General features: G+C 45.1%; 1 protein-coding gene across 1 annotated transcript; it reads right to left on the minus strand.

Annotated features, from left to right (window-relative positions):
* Positions 1–1,976: 1,976 nt before the first annotated feature.
* On the minus strand, positions 1,977–19,922 carry ACAA2 (acetyl-CoA acyltransferase 2). The gene is made up of 10 exons (XM_030969292.1): positions 19,855–19,922; positions 15,326–15,492; positions 13,635–13,763; positions 11,791–11,907; positions 10,288–10,435; positions 7,830–8,005; positions 6,765–6,894; positions 4,517–4,587; positions 3,815–3,969; positions 1,977–2,614 (listed from the first exon to the last, which is right to left on the minus strand). Exons 1-10 carry the CDS (start codon positions 19,919–19,921, stop codon positions 2,530–2,532), a joined length of 1,245 nt encoding a protein of 414 aa, XP_030825152.1. The 5' UTR covers position 19,922; the 3' UTR covers positions 1,977–2,529.
* Positions 19,923–19,961: the final 39 nt, after the last annotated feature.

The following is a 19,961-nucleotide window of genomic DNA, read 5'->3' on the forward strand; positions in this document are numbered from 1 at the left end:
GCCACGAGCACATCACCCTGACCTGGCTGACCTCACCTGGGTGATGTGAAAGAAGCTGCAAGTGCTAGATCTGCGCTGCCTGAAGTCCCAGTAACTTCATGGGAAAGGATTTTTCACTGCCTCACTTTTGTGTGACAAAGCCTCTAGGCCTCTTCAGTTCCCACAGAAAATGAACAGGATGAAAATTGAATGATATGGGAACAAGCAGTTGGCTCACACTGCAAAGAAAGGTTACTGGCAGGAGGAGGTACATCATCTGTGCTGATAACACATTTGTCAAGGTATCTGGCAGCTGTAGCTTATGCATAAAAAGTTCTCTGGAAAATAAGTTGGACATCATGATGCATTTTGCAGAAATTATGCCGTAATTCAGGATGACCAAATGCAGCTCTCCTGGCTAGAATTACACATGAATCTCAAAAATCTGAGTGATAAAAAGGGGAAATGAAACACTGTGTGCTAAATAAAGCACATGAAGGGGATTTACTGTAAACACACAATGATGAGCTCAGAAAGAACTGTTATTGCACAAGGATAAGATCCTGGAAAAACTTATCCAGTTCTCTGAAAAGGAGAATTCAGTGATCATCCACAGTCAAGAACTGCCCATAAATTCCTCCATGAGGACAAGAAGAGGGGCAGCACCCATCCATGATCTCTGTGACCAGTGACCAGACCTGAGGGAATGACATGAAGCTCTGTAAGGGCAGGTTTAGGTTGGATATCAGGGAAAGGCTCTCCCCCAGAGGGTGCTGGCACTGCCCAGGCTCCCCAGGGATGGGCACAGCCCCGAGGCTGCCAGAGCTCCAGGAGCCTTTGGACAGCACTGCCAGGGATGCACAGGGTGGGATTGTTGGGGTCTGTGCAGGGCAGGAGCTGGGCTGGTGATCCTTGGGGGTCCCTTCCAGCTCAGATTATTCCATGCTTCTATGATTCTAAGGAGAAACAGGGAATTAGTTATTGGTTATTACAGAAAGCACTGTGGGTTATTAAATAAAAATCCCCCTGCAAAAGATATGGCAAAATCCATGTGGCAAATGTCTTTGGAGCAGTGAAATCCCAGTAATCCCAATTTACTACGATAAGAGTAGAAAGAGGAAAACAGATACTGTATTAGATAAATATCTGGTTTGCTGCCCTACGGCAGCTGGGTTGCTTGGAGATGTTTTTAATCCATATAAACAGTGCTAAATATCTCTACAGTTGTTAAAGTCACTGCACCCATGAAAACCCCTGGGAAGGTGATCAGCATACTTCAATTGTTATCCACCAGCTGTAGCAACACTTGCCTTGACCTGAATTTCCTGCTAGGCTAGGCAGGCAGGTTTGAGTAACTGCCTGGCTTTCACAATCCTCCCATGCCAGCAGAGTGGCAAGAAGCTGTTGTAGGTAAGGAATATTTGACAGTGGACAGAGGATGAGAAGGAGTAAAGGCTGAAGTCTCTGCTGCTGTTCCAGGGCGATGGAGAGGTGTGTGCTGTCTCTGGCAGGGCTTTCTCCAGTGAGTACCTGATGCAGACATGCCCATCAGAGTAAGCTGCAAGCTGCTCACAGCAGCCTGGAGGACTCCAGTGAGCAAAAAGACTTCATTTCACCCCAGTGTCATGCTGGCTCTGTCAAATGATTCATAACTCCAACTCCACTGCCTGTGAGGCAGCTTCCTCAGAGCGGCACCTCCCAAACTGGCCAAGAACAGCCCCACACCAGCACACCCAAGAAATATGGGTGGTACTGTCAGAGGAGGTTTAAGAAAGAGATGCTGAATGCATCCAGTTACTGTATGGTAACAGCCCAGGGTGCAGCCACATCCCTTCTCAGGGGGCTGGCAGATTTGCTGGAGTTCTCTAGAAACTACCTAATAAACATCAGTTATTCCTCAACCAGAAGAAACACTCTCTCCAAAACCCAACACTGATTTCCCAAAATTCTCACATTGATTTACTTTTAAAATAAACTCACAAACAGAACACCAAGCCTTTTTTCTTTGTGTGTTATATTTATTATTCTTTTGGGAGGTACAATGAAAATTTCAGCTTCTGTTCTTTTCCCTTGAAGAACAGCAGTGCACAGGTTAATAGGCATCAATCTACAATCAATATATACTTCAGAAAGTCTCTGATTGCATTTTCACATTTCCTGATAATAGAAGAGGCACATGTACCAGACAGTGTCAGTAGCTGAAATAAGTTTAAGCAATACTTGCTTAAAAAGCTGCACTGACTGCTATTTTAAGGCAGGTTGGGTGAAAGTTTGACAGGCAATTTCCTCAGGAAATGAAAATAATTTTGCCTACAGAAATACATTGATTGAAAAGAGGCTTTTAGAAAATACTTCATCAGTGTGAAATTATATTGATGCTGCACTTCCTTTAGTTAGAAAGACATCAATGAATCTCTTTTGTTCAGAATTCTGACTTCTCAGTCGTTCCTTTACCTTGCAGGAAAGGCAGGCAGCGATGCTCTGCTGTCAGAGGAGGCAGGTTTCTCGGGGGATCAGCAGCTCAGGCCAGGCTGCAGCGCCCAGGAGGCCTCAGGGTGTGTTCTCAATGAGTACAGCAATGCCTTGCCCTCCGCCGATGCATGCTGACCCAACCGCGTACTTCCCACCGCGGCGCCTGCACAGAAACAGCAACGGGGGGATCGGTTACTGCAGGTTACTGCAGCTGGTTTCCTCCCATAAAATCAGCAGCTCCTGTCCTGATTTTATGAGAGGAAACCAGCTACCAACTCGGTGTCACTGACAATGACGTTTTAGAATGTCTATGCTGTTATTTTTCTAGTAAAATACCATGAAATGCTGTTAAAATTTTTCTGAACAATGACTTTAGACATCATCTGGTTCCAGCTCCTGCCACACGCACAAACTTCTTCCACTAGACCCCACCTGATAATTTCTGGAGTAGTTTTTAAAGTACCTGAACACTGCTGAGATAGTTTTTAAATGCTAGGTTTCCTACAGCCACACTCCAAGAAACAGATTTCTGCAAGGTGCAAATGATCTGAAGTTTCATGGCTGAGCACTAAGTGTTGCAAGTACAAGCAAAGAGACACAGTGATCTCCACCCTGAGGGGGGAATTAAAATGGTGGTAAGCACATTAAGCAAGCCAAAAGAGCCAGAATTTCTGAAAATGGGCTAAAGGAGAGAGAAAGTGACAACAAAGTCTTTTAAAGCATCCCCTTCAAGCAGCTAAAGGACTGGAGAGGGACTTCACACACGGGAGGGAAAGGACAAGGGGGAATGGCTTCCACTGTCAGAGGACAGGGTTAGATAGGATATTGGGAAGGAATTCCTGGCTGTGAGGATGATGAAGCCCTGGCACAGGGTGCCCAGAGCAGCTGTGGCAGTGTTCAAGGCCAGGCTGGACAGGGCTTGGAGCAACCTGGGATAGTGGAAGGTGTGCCTGCCCATGGCAGGGGTGGAATGAGCTGGTGTTTAAAGTTCCTTCCAACCCAAGCCATTCTAGGACTCCATGATTCTATGAAATGCCCCACGTTAAGAAGAGAACAGACTTTGCTCAAAGGCCATTGCAAAAAAAAAGGAAACCTTCCCACAGGCTCCTGTAGGCTTGGATCAGATCTGGGTGAACTAATGAATGCTGTCATGACAACAGGATGGGATTTGAGGCACGTGCAGGACCTTCCCTGCACTACAGAGGTGGCAAACTCATAAAGAAAGTGGCCCATTCCAGCCAGGAGAGTTTTAGGCTGGCTGACCAGAGGAGTTTAGTCACATGGTATCCATGCCCAAAATGTCAGCAGGCATAAATCCACCCACCAGCAGCGCACCCACGCTGAGCAGCTGCTGTGTTCATACCTTAATTCATGCACCAGGTGAGCTGTGATCCGTGAGCCCGAGGCCCCCAGGGGGTGGCCAATGGCGATGGCACCTCCGTTGACGTTGGTTTTCTCAGGGTCAAGGCCCAAAACCTTTTCCACAGCCAGATACTGAGGTGCAAATGCCTCATTTACCTAAAGCACCAGAGAAAGGACAGAACTTTAACACCAGCTTTCAGCAGCATGTGTGCAAACAAGATTAAATTAGGTAAACTGGTCCTCCAGGTCCTTTTGGGAGAAACATTAAACGCTGTGTCTATAAGAGCACGCTCAGCCAACACTCATGTGTCAATCCAACCCAACTAAATTCAAATACTAAGCAAGTATGAGGAGTATTTTCTAAAAAAATGTACCGTATGTTCTGGGGCAGTGAGTCCATGAAGAGCCTGCTGCTCTGACAGAAGAAGGCCCTGTTCACATGCATCACTAATTAAAAACATGACCAGTCCAGCCAACTGAGTAAACCGTCATATTACACGAGGATATTTTTGTTCCACGGAATGCAATCACACCATTTCCAGTTTCCACGTGCCTGGAATTTTTGTAATGACTGTGCAGCAGAAACTGGATGGACAGAGGTCAGGCAGGCTTCTGACAGGCAAGAACACCTACATGGCATGAGTGGAATCCTTCTGCTAAAAAGATCAGGGGTAAAATCACTGCTCTTGTAAAAACATCTCACCTCTACCAAATCCATATCCTTCAGGGTCAGTCCTGCCTTCTTCAAAACCTCTGTAATTGCAGGTACAGGGCCTGTTTGGAAATCATATGCAGTTAGTTAAATTTAAAAAATTATTAAATTAAGTATTAGAAACTTGTTTTACATAGGACAAATTCATGAAGTCTCAGGAGAACCCCTCCCACAAGCCTCTGTGCACATAATGAATTCTGGATATGTCACTAACCTGCTTTATTAGGTGGTAAGAGAGCTCCTAAATCTCAAAACTACTTGGTCTCCTTGCCAACATACAGCCAGAGAAAGCTAAGAGTGTCACTGCTGCTGCACGCAGAGCTTTTGAGTCAAGAGAAGTGACAGTTCCCAGGTAAAAAAAAACAATTTCACAACGGTTTTGAGACATTCTCCTTCCCCATACTCTTGGTTCCATTTATTCTTCTCTCACAACTTGCAGCCTCCAGGTAAACAAAATAAGAAAAATACAGGCTGTTCTAGAGTTTGCTGGTCATGTGCTTAGTTATGGGTATTGTTGTTTTGGTGTTCTTAACAGATCTGAAAATCTTCTAGTGAAACATCAAACGTTTAATTAGTTTATTCCAAATAATTAAATGCTCCCTCAGACCCAGGTCTTCGACAACTGAAGAAAGTATGATTTTGGGTTTCAGACTATTAAGAGTTTGGCAACTGTCCTCTGGAAGAGGTCTACCTTCTCTGACCTAATATCAAGTACTAAGGGAAATTAATCCCAAACACAGCTACCTAAGGAAACACACACTCAAAGAGAATTTGGAAGGGTTAATCAGGTATGTGCTTGTAGGAGAAATGTACTGAGATGTTGGGTGGCGGCTGATCATTCAATTCTAAAATACCAATAATCCTAAATGCAATCACACCACCACAAAATGGCGTTGAAAACACATAGCTCAAAGAATAAATACATAAAAATAAGTAAATTACCAAAGAGACAGAAAAATTAAAAGAAGTAAGGGCCCAGTTCAGAGCTCAGTGGAGTTTCAGGGAGCCCCAGGCAGCTTAACACCAGACTAAGTGCATCTTATTAGGGAAGGATTTTAGTGTGCCTGTTACGCATGAGAGTAATGGGAGGGTCTCATGTAGACAACACAAAGACCCCTAATGAGAGCCAAGTAAATTTTCCCCCCCTCTCTCTCTTTTTTAAAACAATGGATTCTCTCACTGAACACTGTGAGACAGGACCTGCTATCAATATGTGAAAGGACAGCGGCTCAGACTGAGCTCCTGTTTGTCAGATCTGCTGCTGTCACGTTGATGAACCTCATCTGGTCTCTTTGAGCTGCTGGGGACAAGCTGTGGTGCGAAGGAGTTGGGATACTAAGTGATGCTCTATATGATTTATGAAGTTTTTAAACAAGCTAAAAGAGCTGCCTGAACTAGAGAGAATGGGCTGGTCTAGGAAGCACAATGCCAGCACCAAGTCCAGCGAAGAAAACCCTCCCTCCATGTTTGCTTTGCAGGCTGTGTCAGTCAGACAGTCTAAGCAGGAAAACAAATCTGACAATGCCTCATTTGCATTTCTACTGGCACACAGAACCTGCCAACAACAGCTCCTCTGAACAGAGAGGAAAAGCAATGCTGGGATACAATGCTGTCTGCAAACTAAAGTGAAGGGAAAAATCCTGTGGTGTCTGGATTGGCTCTGAGGGACTGTTTGCACTAAGAGAGGAAACAGAAAATACCTAATGAGGAAACAGAAAATATGGGACTAAAGCAACCAAGAAAAGGTTTTTGGTTTTTCCAAGTAATACATGAACAGATGCACATCCTGGGATCCAAGCAGCCTGAGCCACTGAAACTGCTGGAAGGTTACACTACTCAATCAGCAAAGGTGAGGCAGGCAACCCAGAGTTACACATTTTATCAAGGGATTTAGAGCTCACAGCAAATGAAAGTGAATTTAGGAAGAAAATGGTTTTTTAAAAATGTATGAGTGTTTGTTTTCTTGACTAAAAAAGACAGTAAAAAAGAAGAGCCTGGGGGACTATGCTAATGCTATTACTGTGGGTCAGACACTGCACGCACCCTTCCAGCCAAACAGAGGAGCAAATCCGTCCCTCAGCAAAACAGGGATGGACTGACACAGCAGGACGGACAGCAGGACACACAAACACCTTCAGAGCCACCAGCCTGAGCACATTTCTTTCCTTCAGAATGCCCATGACAAGAACATTTTAGTGCTGTTTGATGCCATAAAATGATGCGCTTTACTGCAACTTACCAATGCCCATGATGGAAGGGTCACAGCCAGCTGAGTGATAAGCTACTACTCTTGCCAGAGGAGTGAGACTGTGCTTTTTAAGTGCTGATTCACTGGCAATGATGACTGCACCAGCTCCATCACACACACCCTTGTAGTAAGAGAGAAGCATTCTTAGTGAGAAAATACAAAGAAACAAAAAAATCCTCACACTCTTTAACCCCCAAAAGGAGCTTGAGTCTAAGGTACTATAATTAACATTTAACAATGTTTCTTCAAAACAACCAAAACCAAATCACTCTTCTGAGGATGGGGAAAGATAGTTAAATATAGATAAATGTTTCATGAATTCCAATGTGTTAGAAAAGAAAAATAAGTCTTCCCTGCATTGGAAATATGATTCTGCTGACTTGCAAGAACACTACTAATAATGGATAATGTATGTGCTATTAATTATAAAAGATACTTTACAGACACCCACACTTACTGTGGCTATGATCTATTTTAGGCATGAATTCAGACTGTATGATCACAGCACTCCATCTGGCCCAAAGAACTTTAATCAATTAATTAACATAATGACTGTGAGAGGAACAGTCCATAATGACAGGCTGCTAAGCACTGAGTATATTCTGGGTAAAAGCAAAATGTGGGGAGAGAGGACAGAAGCTGTGGTACAAAGATGAACAGCAGCAGTATGCCCACTAAAAAAATGTCGTTTTAAAGCAAGTAAGTTCAGTTACCACTGCCCCCCAAAAAAGTAGAGTGGCTACACAGCCACTGCAGCCACCAACTGCACAACCCAAGGCTGATGAGGAAATGCCAATGCCTCACTGCAATATCAGTGGCAACCCACAGAATCAAATTTACGACCTAGGAGCTGACTGAAGGATCCCCTGGCACCTGCCAGGATCACCTGGCACAAGGCTGGGAGAGTCAGCTGGGGCATTCAGTTGCAGAATTAGAAGTCATTTTTGTCAGGAGACACCACTGAGAGCCAACTCGGTGAGAGATAAAAACAGTGGCAATAAATTTGGAGAACCACAGAGGGGACACGTGCCCAGCCCAAGGGTCTGATGTACTCACTGAAGCATTCCCAGCCGTGACTGTTCCATCCTTTTTAAAGACACACGGGAGTTTTGTCAGCTGTTCCATGGTGGTCTGGGGTTTGGGGTGCTCGTCCTTTTGCATGCTTTCTTTACCCTTTTTTGTCTTCACCTCAATTGGTGCCATCTCAGCCTTAAAGTAGCCAGCATCATTAGCTGCAACCACAAAAAGGAAAATAAAAAGGACCTGATAAAAACATCAAGATGATTGCCCAGCAAGACCAACAATCATATTTCGATGTGCACACAGCTTCTTGCTCTATCTGAACCAAAAGCTCAGGGACAGCAATATTTATGCTTTATTTTGCTTATTTATTGTTGGGGGGTTTTTTTTGTGGTTTTTGTTACTTTAAGAAGTTGGGCAAAAATTATACAAGTACACTGTCAAACTTCTCCAAAGAAAGCCTCAAATACTGAAACTTTATTTCAGTTTTAAACAGCTGAACTCCTTCTAGTTTGGTTTTTCTGTGTAAACCACTAGGTTTATTTTTAGTACATATTCCCCTTTACTGCTGCTTTATTTTACAGCCCTGTCATTTCTCAGATGGCCAAGATGTAAATCTCACTCAGACAGGAATGAGCAGAAAACCTCTTGAGCCACATTGTTTCTGTTGATAAGATACTGTACATCAATCAAAACCCTGCTCAAGGTGATCCTCCAAAGGCTCTCACTGTCAAGCTAACATCTCAGAATGGGATTCAGCTGCCTAAACAACCTAAAACAATTCAAGTCATTGGAGATATCTAAGATGCCCAAAAAAGCATCTGGCCAGATTGCCTAATATAACATGAGACAGAGATTTAAAACTGAGACACTGAAATTGTCAGATCTGATGTTGTTTAGCTACCTCTGGGCTTCTCAATAAATTCCTCAAAACCTTTTTCTTTCCTGATTACACACAGGGCTCTCTCTTTACTGTGGGATAAGATGACCTGGTCCTACAGGCAGAAATAAAAACAGCAAGGTAAAATCCTAGGAAACAAGAAACACAGTTTCTAGCAAAGGCTCCAGGAAAAGCAGGAGTTAGGTAACAAGAGGAACAAGCAGGAAGGGTGATAAATGATGAAGAGAAGTTACAAAAAGCACTTCTACATCCATTAGAAAAAACACAAAATCTTCCTTCAAGACTGCAGATGTTAAAATGCACCATCATTGGAATCTAAAACCATGCTTAGATCTTTCCTTCTTACGTTCACCTTTGGCCTCCAATGTATGTTGAGTCCCAGGATGGCCACTGCACACTCCACTGGATTTTGGCCTAAACTTCACAGTAACTGAGTCACAGAAACCTGGGATGGCTTGGGTTGGAAGGGACATTAAAGTCCATCTTGCTTCAACCCCCTGCCATGGGCAGGGACACCTCCCACTGTCCCAGGCTGCTCCAAGCCCCATCCAGCCTGGCCTTGGGCACTGCCAGGGATCCAGGGGCAGCCACAGCTGCTCTGGGCACCCTGGGCCAGGGCCTGCCCACCCTCCCAGCCAGCAATTCCTAATTCCCAACAGCCCAAAATCTGTCCCTGCCCTCTGGCCCTGGGAAGCCATTGCCTGGCTGCTGTCCCTGCATGCCTTGTCCCCAGTGGCTGTGCAGCTCTCCTGGAGCCCCTGGAGGCCCTGGCAGGGGCTCTGAGGTGTCCCTGGAGCCTTCTCTTGTGCAGCTGAGCAGCCCCAGCTGTGCCAGGCTGGCTCCAGAGCAGAGGGGCTCCAGCCCTGGCAGCATCTCCGTGGCCTCCTCTGCACTGGCTGCAGCAGCTCCAGCTCCTTTTTACATTGTAGGTTCAGAGCTGAATGCCTCTGAATTATAGTTTTGGGCATGTAAACCACCCAGAGAACAGTTTAAAACACAGCTCCTAAACAAATATCCCCTCTTCAGATTCCATGTGCTCTGACTGTTCAATCATTCAAGAACAACCTTCAATATGCAAAAGAAAGCAGAGGGATTTAGGTGAATTACAGCACATGCTGGCACACAAGGATGTGGGTCACTTTGGAAAACTGTTCTGCCGTGCAGTGGAAAGAAAGGAGTGCAGTCAGGCATGCCTGGGACAATGCTGCATCCCACCAGAGGGGCACCAACAAATGACATTCATCAACATGAATCCTGCTCAGGCAGGAGCTCACCCGTGACTGGCCAGTGGTGTTTGCTACCTCAAAAGCTAAGGAATGTCCCTGAGGAAGGCACAGGAAGGCAGTGGAAAGGGGCTCCCACTAAACCTTCTGAGGGGTGCAACCCCTCACTCAGCACACTGTCAAAGTCAACCCCCTAAGAGTGCGTTATTTGTGCCATGGGGCCAACAAAATCACAAATTACAGCATGCAAACAGAAGGACAAGAGCACCAAGGGCCAGAGAAACCCTTAGAACGCTTCAAACCAATGCTAAAAACTGACTAGACTTGAAACTGGTGTCACATAAACGCTTCCCCTGCCCGATTCACTCACCAGCCTTGCACCTCTGCTGGGTTTTGAGCGCGTACCGGTCGCAGTCCTCCCGGGAGATGCTGTACTTTGCAGCCAGGTTCTCAGCTGTCACTGCCATAGGGATTTTAACATGTGTATCTGTCAGGGCTTCCCACAACGTGTCTTCCAGCTGCGTGGAACATCAGAAGAAGGAAATCAGAAAGCACGGCAACACTGTATTTATTACTGACAGCTTCTAACTGTTCAGCAGTCTCTTAGAAACTAATGGCTCTTTGTAAAGTTAATTCAGATTACCTACAGATAATTTACTGATTTATTACAATGAACACAGTGAAAAACAGTGTGCAAGCTCTTGTGTGCTACACTAATTAATCTCCATTACACTCTAGTGCAATTCTTTCCACTCACAGTGGCCTCAAGAGGCTTGGGAAAAGCTTTAAAAATAGATTTTTAGTATTTCAGCATATTTCGCTTCTGTGTTAATTATTTATTTGAGTCCTGTGAGCAAACTTCCTGGTTGCCAGGAAGGAAATGGGAGGCACTGTGAGAAGGCACAACAGCCTACTGATTCTTTAGCTCTTTCTCTACTGTCAGGTAAAATCTCCTTGCTAGAGTCAAAGGTTTCTGTGGGTATAACATCTCAGGGGAGAAGATACCCAAGTTTACCTTCACTCAAGCTGATAAAGGTAAGTCCAGTCAGTTCAGATGGGTTTTGTTATCTCTGTCAGCAGTAAAGTTCTGCATGATACACCATTCATTCACCTGTCATTGTGTAATTCAGTTATCTTTATGGTAAGAACACAGTTGCACCTACTTGGTGTATCAGCAACTTTGTGAAGGTGCAGTCTGTAGGACCTGTGCCACAAGAACAGAATCAAGGACATCATATTCACCATCTTCACAATGGAAATACGGTGTGGGAAAAAAACCCAAAGGGCTGAAACACTGAAATATCCTAATTCTGCATTTTGATGTCAGTTATGACCCACTGAGTAAGTGGTGACACATTATCAATTTATCCTGCTGCACATTTCCCACAGTATTCACTCAGGACTTATCTTCAGAAGAAAATGTAAAGATAACTTATTTGTCAATGGATTTACCTTCAAGGTTCCACTTTGAAATTGAGAGATGCTCACAGCTTGGAGGTATACATGCTCTTTACCAGTCTCTCTACCTACTGCCAGCATTACTAGCCTTGCCTAAACTGTGTGTGCCTCTACTTTGCAGACATTTTGTACATAGTACTTACACAGAATGTAGCAAGTGACCTAAATTTTGTGTCCAAGAGTTTATTGGTATGTTTAACAGAGAACAGGGACTCAAAAATGGTTTTGAAAAAGCTGGAAAACTGGCACACTTCACCAAATGGTCTGAACCTACTGTTTTGATACTGTCTGAATACTAGATAAATGCTTTAAACTGCAAAGTCTGGATCTAATCTCCAATAATTTAATTTTCAAGGATTTGGTGCCTACAATCCTGATACTAAGCAATGCTTTGCTCACAAAACAAAGGAAGTACCTTGAGCTCTGCTCCTAATCTGGTTCCGAACCGAACCTTCCGAACCGCGTAAGGAGCCTGGCTCATGCTCTCAGCTCCGCCACACAGAACAACTTCTGACTCATTCAGGCAGATTTCCTGTCAACACAGTAAAACAGAACACATCCAGGATTTAGCTGGCTGCTTGAGGAAGAAAATAAGAACTGTTTTAAAAGAAGAGGTTGTCACCTACAAAGCAACGAACTTAGAATGAGTGCAAGCTTAGCCATGTGTGTACATGGATGAAGGGTTTACCCTTCTGTTAATGGTGGAGTCTGTCTCCTTCATGCCACATCCCTTTTTCTTCCCTTCAGCAAAGAATGATTGCATCCATGAGGGAAGAAGAGAATATGGGTGTGCACACATGACAGAGCAGAGGAACAAAGACACCAGGCACCTGCATGCTGGTGTGGTTTGGTTCACAAATGGTTGTGCTTGTGGTTTTCAGCTCCCACTCTTCTCAAAAGGAACACAAATTACACTTCAAAGCCTGAAATAAGATCTTACAATTCAAAAAAGGGACATAATTTTAGAAGACAATAGCTAGGTAGCTGCCAAAGTAAGTACCCAAAACACACTAATTCATCAATGGCAAAACACACAAATCTAAAAGCCCCAATTCTTAAATGCACCATCAAAGCATTCAAAAATAGTGCTTCCTTAAAATGCTTTACTGAGTTGGACTTTGAGGTTTTTTATGAACTAGAATGAAAGAAAATTAAATTACCCCAGAGCAGTTGTGGCTGCCCCATCCCTGGAAGTGCCCAAGGCCAGGTTGGACATGGCTGGAGCAACCTGGGGTAGTAGAAGGTGTGCCTGCCCATGCTAGGGAGGTGGAACTGGGTGTCCTTTGATGTGCCTTCCAACCCAAACAGTTCCATGATTCTGTGATCTTGACATGCATTTGAGATTCCTAGTTAATACCTTGTGTGCAGCAATAAGTGCTGAGATGCTCTCTACTGTTACTAAAAACTTTGTGAGCACCTAAGCAGCACAGGCTGCATTGATGAAATGCCATCTTTGAAAAGGACCTCACCACCATACTTCCAGTAAAAGTGGTCACATTCTGCACCAGATTTTTTTTTCAGTGTGGACAAACATGTGTCTGGCCTCTGTAAAAAGCACTAGGAAAAACAGTCGGGTGGATGTTATTGCAAACATGTAACCTTATATCTACATTTTCATATTTTTCTTCTAGAGTATCAGACCTAAAATAATTCTTTAGCCAAGGAAAACCAAAAAAAATCCCACACAATAAACAATCTGCTTGTTCAAGTATTCATAAAAGCAATGTATGAGCAAATGAAATAAAAATCCCTGTGCTCTGACTCAATGGTTTTGGCCAACTCCTCAAAGAGAAGCTGATTCTCCTCTATTTTAAAAGTGACACCATAAACCATTTAACCCATGAGAGGTTTGGATCTTTGAACAAAAGCATACTTAAAAAGCTCAAGTTGCTGCCTTCACAGCTAGCCAGGTGAGAATATAAACAATGATCAAGAGATGAAAGACTCCTGGAGTCCAGTAATTCCAGTCCATACAAACGGGATTGTGAGATGCAACTATAGCACAGCTGAGCTCCATTTCACAGCTAACACCTGTTGCATTCCTCATATTAAACTAAAAATTACTACAATACTTGGATTTTAAGAACCAACCGCACAATGTGGCACTGTGGTGGCTGAACTCCTGCAAAAAACTGTGTTGGACAATAGAAAACTCTATCAAAAACCTATGTGAAGACTCATCCCAAACACAAAGGACATGTTTCTACACATTAAAGGCCTGACAAAAGCTACAGCTGACACAGAAATACAGCTTTGTACCTGACAGCCATTGGCAATGGACTGGAAGCCAGAGCCACAGAGCCTGTTGACAGTGAGGGCTGGGACAGACATGGGAACTCCCACTCGCAAACCAACGTGTCTTGCAATGTAGATGGCATCTGAGGAGCTCTGCAGGCAGAACAGGAAAGAGGTTTTGTCACACTCCCGTTGGTTTGGAAAGCAAAATAAAGCCTTGATGCAAAGTCAGAATGGTGTAATTGCATCCCAAAAAGAAGATGGTGCATGTTCAGCAGAAATCTTACCGCACACCAGAAGCCCTCTGATTCAGCTCAAGAAGACACTTTCCTGCAGGATCTGAAAGTGTCACTGTCTTAATATGCATTTTAAAGAAAGTGTGTTAAGTCAGCAACTTTATGGTTTTTCCCTTATCCTTTATTTTCAAAACAGCACCCCCACAGCAGGCTGACACAAGGGCAGATCCTGCCGGGTGAGCTGCAGTTATTTTACGGTGAATTAATATTGCTCAGACTAACAAGGAAGACCTCCCAAAACCAGAAAGAACACCTATGCTCTCAGGGATACATGCCCTAAGCTAAAACGTATCATAAAGACAAAGTTCTGTGCACAGTGCTACAATACTATTGCAAGTTCAGAAAAAAAAAATTAATCAAGACACTTCTGCTGAAAGAGTTTGAAGTAGTCACACATTCACAGTTTATTAAGTTTAATCAAACAATATAAATAAACCAGAATTTTAAAAAAATCTACTGGGATGGGGAAGTATGATGCAAAGGAAAAGACACGAACTTTCAAAATAAAAAGAAACTTTATCAGGAGATGGCTATTTTTTATGCACTACAAGAGATCTGAGTGCAGCAATGCTTTCATAGGCCACAAACAGCTCTTACAAAATTGAAAATCTGAATAAAAGAAGCTTAGATAGCAGCCGTAGGAGACAGAATAATTTAAAGCCACTCTTGGCTGAAAATCTAAAGAAGGAATGCTACCAGTTTCTTTGCTTATTGTCCAAGTTCTCAGCTACTTGCTTCTTCTGCATCCTTGAAACATGCAGTGCAAAATAAAAGTCCCCACCCTTAATAGTAATGGTGAAATCAGAATACAAAGAAAAAAAAAAAGCTAGAATGTTCTTTGCTGTCTTGCCTAAAACAAAGATCCTCATTTGTATGTATGGGTAACTGCAGTTCTGCAATGCATAAAACAGCATCCTCTTTGGAAAAGATATGATTGTCCAAATGTCTCTGCCAATAAAAGCATAAATCCTTCCCGCTCAAAGAAAACTCACGTTCACTCAACAAAAAATCTATAGAAAACACAGGAGAAATTGACTCAAGTCACTTACAGGCTTTACATAGAAAGGGATGTATGCAACTCTGAAAAAAAACTAATCACTGAGTCACACAGCTTGAGCCATTAAGACAAGGGAAACATACCTGGGATTAGCAACTAACCAGTTAATTGACACACACTTTTAGGAGGTCAGCTCGTCCTCGTTTAAATTACCTCTGGCACTAAAAAAAGAAAGCAAAGCCTTGCTCCCAAATCACACAGGACACATCCCTCAAGCACAAGCAAGAAACACTAGCCTGCAAACCGCTACTGACCCTTTTCGCTTCCACCCCTTTGGCTGCCAGCCCGAGGCAGCCGCCTACAGGGCCACACCGAGGGTGCCTGAAACAGCCCCCGAGCAGGAGATTTTGCAGGCCACCAACCTGCATGACGTTGCCCACGACGACGCTGTCAATGATCTCGGGGGGCACCTTGCCCGCGGCCAGCGCGGCTCGGGCGGCATGTTCCGTCAGGTCGGTGGCCGCGAAGTCCTTCAGCAGCCCCCCGTAAGTCCCGAAGGGAGTGCGCTTGGCTGCCACGATGAACACACCTGCAGCGGGGGCAGAAATGACCCACGGTGAACACACCCCTAAATGGGGGCAGAAATTATCCACAGGCACAGCACCTCGCATCCAGGGGAGCGCCAAGCCAGCCTCCAGCGGGTGCATGTTGCTACAGGACACAAAATAAAACCATGCAGACACTGGAATCTCCAGGGTAAAAGAAGGGCAGTTTAATTTCTGACTTCAACATTTATAGATTTTTTAAAAGTGACAGTGGATTGAAGGATGACAGTGCTACCTCTCCAATGACAATGGACAAACCAACGGTCCATCAAATTTCTCCTCCTCCAGAAAAGAATGCGAAACTATAAGTATTTAAAAAAAAAAAAGGTGTGAGAAAATTTGTTGCAAGAATGTAAACATCAGAAGGCTCAGAAGAACTTAAAAGAACGGGGCGACAGGTGACACCCCAAATTCACATGAAACTTTTTAAGAACAGGTAACACGAACACAGGAAGCTTGAGATAAATAATAAATGGTGCTTTAGACAAGGAAGGCATGAAGAATTAACAGCCAGAAAGAAAAGATGGGAAGATTCTGGAAATACAGTGAGGTTTGACAACAAAGTATGGTTGGATACAAACGTGGAGTCAGAGTAGGCTGCCATATGCATCAAAAATTAGTGCTAATGCACTTAAAACATGCCAGTAACATCAAGGAAATCCTGTAGTAGACACCTGTGAAAAAATCAGATAAGGAACAGTGCTTTTAGCAGAGGCCATTCCCTCATCCTAGAAAAATCAGCAGATTTTTGGGTTATATGCAGAAACAGTTTCCACAAAAAAAAAAAAAAGAAAAAAAAAAAGCTCAACCCCCCCCATACACTTTTTATATGCATTTCAACTTTGAGGACTTTAGCTTAAGAAGAAAAACTTTCCCTAATCAAAAAATTCATGCTCCTGCCACCAAAAATATATATGCCACCTAAACTGCTTTAGCATGAATCTTCTGGTTCCTGAGAAGAAAATCCAGTTTTTACTAGGCAGGAGACCATGTGCAACACTTGTGTACAAATGCACGGACCAGGAGCAGTTGATACAAATTCCGGCTCAGGGGAAGCCACCTCTGAACCAAAGCAAACATCTCCTGGCTGCCTGTCACACTGGCTCCCTGCTCCCATGTGCAGAAAAACAAGTGGGAGGCAGGCTGTGAACTTTCCCCCAGTTGAACCGTGTGGCTCACATCCCCTGTTTCCACAGCTCCCATCAAACACCCAGCTATTTTAGGGAACGCCACAGGGACACATACAGATGTAAGAGCGCAGACAAATGAAAATGCCTGCTCATTAAGCTGCTTGTGAGCACTGATTTCAGGTCATCTGATCCGTGTTACTTGGCTGTTTTGTCAGAGAGAGGGTGCTCCTCCATGCCGCATGTATTTGCACCCCAGGCTGCATGACTGCTACAAAAGGACATTCCAAACTGGTCAAGGTCAAGGCTCCCCACTGACAAGGGCCTGAACAAAGTGTAGAGATCTAAAATGTGCAGGGAGGAGGCTCAGACTCATATCACTGAATGGGTTGGGTTGGAAGGGACTTCAAGGATCATCCCGTCCTACTCCCTGCCATGGGCAGGGACACCTTCCACTGTCCCAGGCTATTCCAAGCCCCATCCAGCCTGGCCTTGGACACCTCCAGGAATCCAGAGGCAGCCACAACTTCTCTGGGCACCCTGTGCCAGAGGCTCACGTCATGGCAAAGCATTTCTTCCCAATACCCAATATAAATCTTCCCTCCATAGCATATCTTTCCTGCAGCAAAACAGGCCTTGATACTCACATTCTTCACCACTCCTCCCTGTCCACTGATTCCCTGCCTCCTCCAAATTGTGCCAGCCCTAACTGACCACAAAGCCTTGCTGCACACCAGCCTGGGGACCTGACCAAACCAAAAGAACTCCTTCTCCTCCCTCTTGGCCAGGTTGTCAGTCACCCACATTATTTGTTCAGTCACATCCACCGTGGCATTGCCTCACGTGCAGTCCAGGGGCGAGGATAGAACTTTGCCCTTAAACATTCCTTCCACATCAACATCACCTCTCTCTCTTTCACTGCTGCCCACTTCCCAACAGCACCACGGGGCCAATAAACCAGGGCAGGTCACACAACAGAGGCAGCTGAACACCAACTCAGCAGAAAATGAGGGCCTCATTTTCACTTGGATCAGTCCTGTGCCCGAATTCACCTTCTGGCTGCTCAATAAAACAATAACTCAAGAGAGAAGATTGGGTGAAACCAGCATGAGGAGAAGATGGAGCAGCAGCACAGTCTGTGTTACGTTGAATTAAGCTTGACACAGACACTCCCTTAGGGTACATAACTCCAGAGCCTGCCAAATTTTGCTTGACTGGAGAGGCACCTACAAATGCTACCCCCTCCCCAGAACTTCAGGAGAGGCAGCAGGGAGTGGCTGAAGTCCTGACTGAAAAAGGACTCTTTGACCTTTGACAACTCTTCCTAAATTCCCATTAATTAGCTTCGTCCTACATTATCAGAGAAAGATTCCAGAGTCTCTGCAATTTTCCAAGGTGATGAACATTGCATGAGAGCAGAATAGTACCAAATGCATAGAGATCTGACAACTTTTGGGGAAAGAAAGCCAAGATCACTCTGAATCCTTACCAAACACTACATTTGAGACATCTTTTTAACCGGTTTTGTTAACCACTTGCTGCCAAACAGGGAGCTGAAACACTACTTAATCCTCCAACATATCTCAAGTGCACTTAGTATGAAAATAATTCTTCACCAGATCCTATTCTGAAAGCCTAGAAAACAACCAATAACATAAAAAAAGAAGTTGAGAAGCAAGAACAGTATATGAAAGTGTTGTGGATTGAGATAAGAGAAAATCCTGCAGCGGGCACAGAAAACTAAAATCAAACTATTATGGGCAAGGTGCCCTTTGTGCTATCCAGCTCAGCAAAACCATCAGAATTAACACAATGCTGACTACACAGGCCTTAGCACTGCAGTCTCACACCATGACTGACATGTATGTTATTATTTAAGTTCAGTCTGTCAAGTAGCAAAGAGCTGTCAAATAGATAAAAAGCCCTATTGCAATAAATTCCAAGAACAGGTCTTAAAAGGTGTATTTACCTCATTTTTAAGAGTCACAGAATTTAAACAATGCAGAGCATAAATCAATTCTTTGCACCAAACACTTCCAGGAGCTGTGGCAACTTAAGGAGTTTATCCTGCACTATCAGGGCTAACACAGGCAGGGCCTGGATGTGACAAACTCCCTGTCACTGACAGTTGAGGTGTCACTTAGTCACTGCACATAAACAGACAATCACAGAATTACAGAATCATCTGAGTTGTAAAAGACCTCTAAGACCATGGAGTCCAACCATTCCCCAGCACTCCCAAGGCCACATCCACAGGGCTTTTAAATCCCTCCAGGGCTGGGGACTCCACCACTGCTGCGGGCAGCTGTGCCAGGGCTAGACAGCCCTTTCCAGGGAAAAATTGCTCCTGACACACAAGTCAAATTCCCAGTTACATGACACACATGCAACCCCTTGCTATGTGCTTGTCTGCAGCACAGCTGAGTCGAGCACCCAGGGAGCCAAACACTGAATTACTGCAGAAAACAGTGCTGAACACAGAGGCTGTGACTGACACTGTCCGATCCTCTCCTCACCTTCTTCACCCCCTCCCCACCCTGGGCTCCCCATTCCCACCCTCTGACCTTTATTCCTAGCCCCTGACCACATTCCCACTCTCTGAACCCCATTCCCACCCTCTGAACTCCATTCCCACCTCCGACCTCATTTCCACTCTCTGAACTCCATTCTCATCTTCGGACCGCATTCTCACTCTCGGAACCCCCTCCCCACCCGTGCCCCCCATTCCCATCCTCTGGACCCCATTCTCACCTCACCTCTGACTCCACTCCCACCCTCTGCACCTCATTCCCACTCTCTGAACCCTATACCTACTCCCTGACCACATTCCCACCCTGTGCTCCCCATTCCCACCCCGACTACATACCCACTCTCTGAACCCCACTCCCACCCTCTGAGCCCTCTCCCCACTCTACGGCGATCATTCCCACCCTCTGCATCTCATTCCCAACCTCTGACCCGACGCAGCCTGGTGTTTTTGGGAAGTTCCTAATTGCTTCCAGCTGTCTGGCCGAGCAGGCACGGACGGGACGGCGGTGAGAGAGATCCCCCGGAGGCATGGGAATGGCTCTCGGAAGCTCTACTTTGTAATTCCTGCCGGCCCCACCACCTGTCTCGCTTTGGGGGCCCCTACAGCGTTCAAGCAGTGACCGCCCGCCCCCAGGGTCCGCCCGGAGCCCCTCAGGGAGCCCGGGATCCGCGGGGGGACGGGATCCTCACCCCTCAGCAGCGCCATGGCCACACCGCGCCCGCCCGAGTGCCGCGCCCGCCCGCCGGCCCCGCACATTCGCTACGCTCAGGGCGGAAGGGGCGGCCGGGCGCGGCCG

This window comes from Camarhynchus parvulus, chromosome Z (genome assembly GCF_901933205.1).
Source record: "Camarhynchus parvulus chromosome Z, STF_HiC, whole genome shotgun sequence".
Lineage (NCBI taxonomy): Eukaryota > Metazoa > Chordata > Aves > Passeriformes > Thraupidae > Camarhynchus > Camarhynchus parvulus.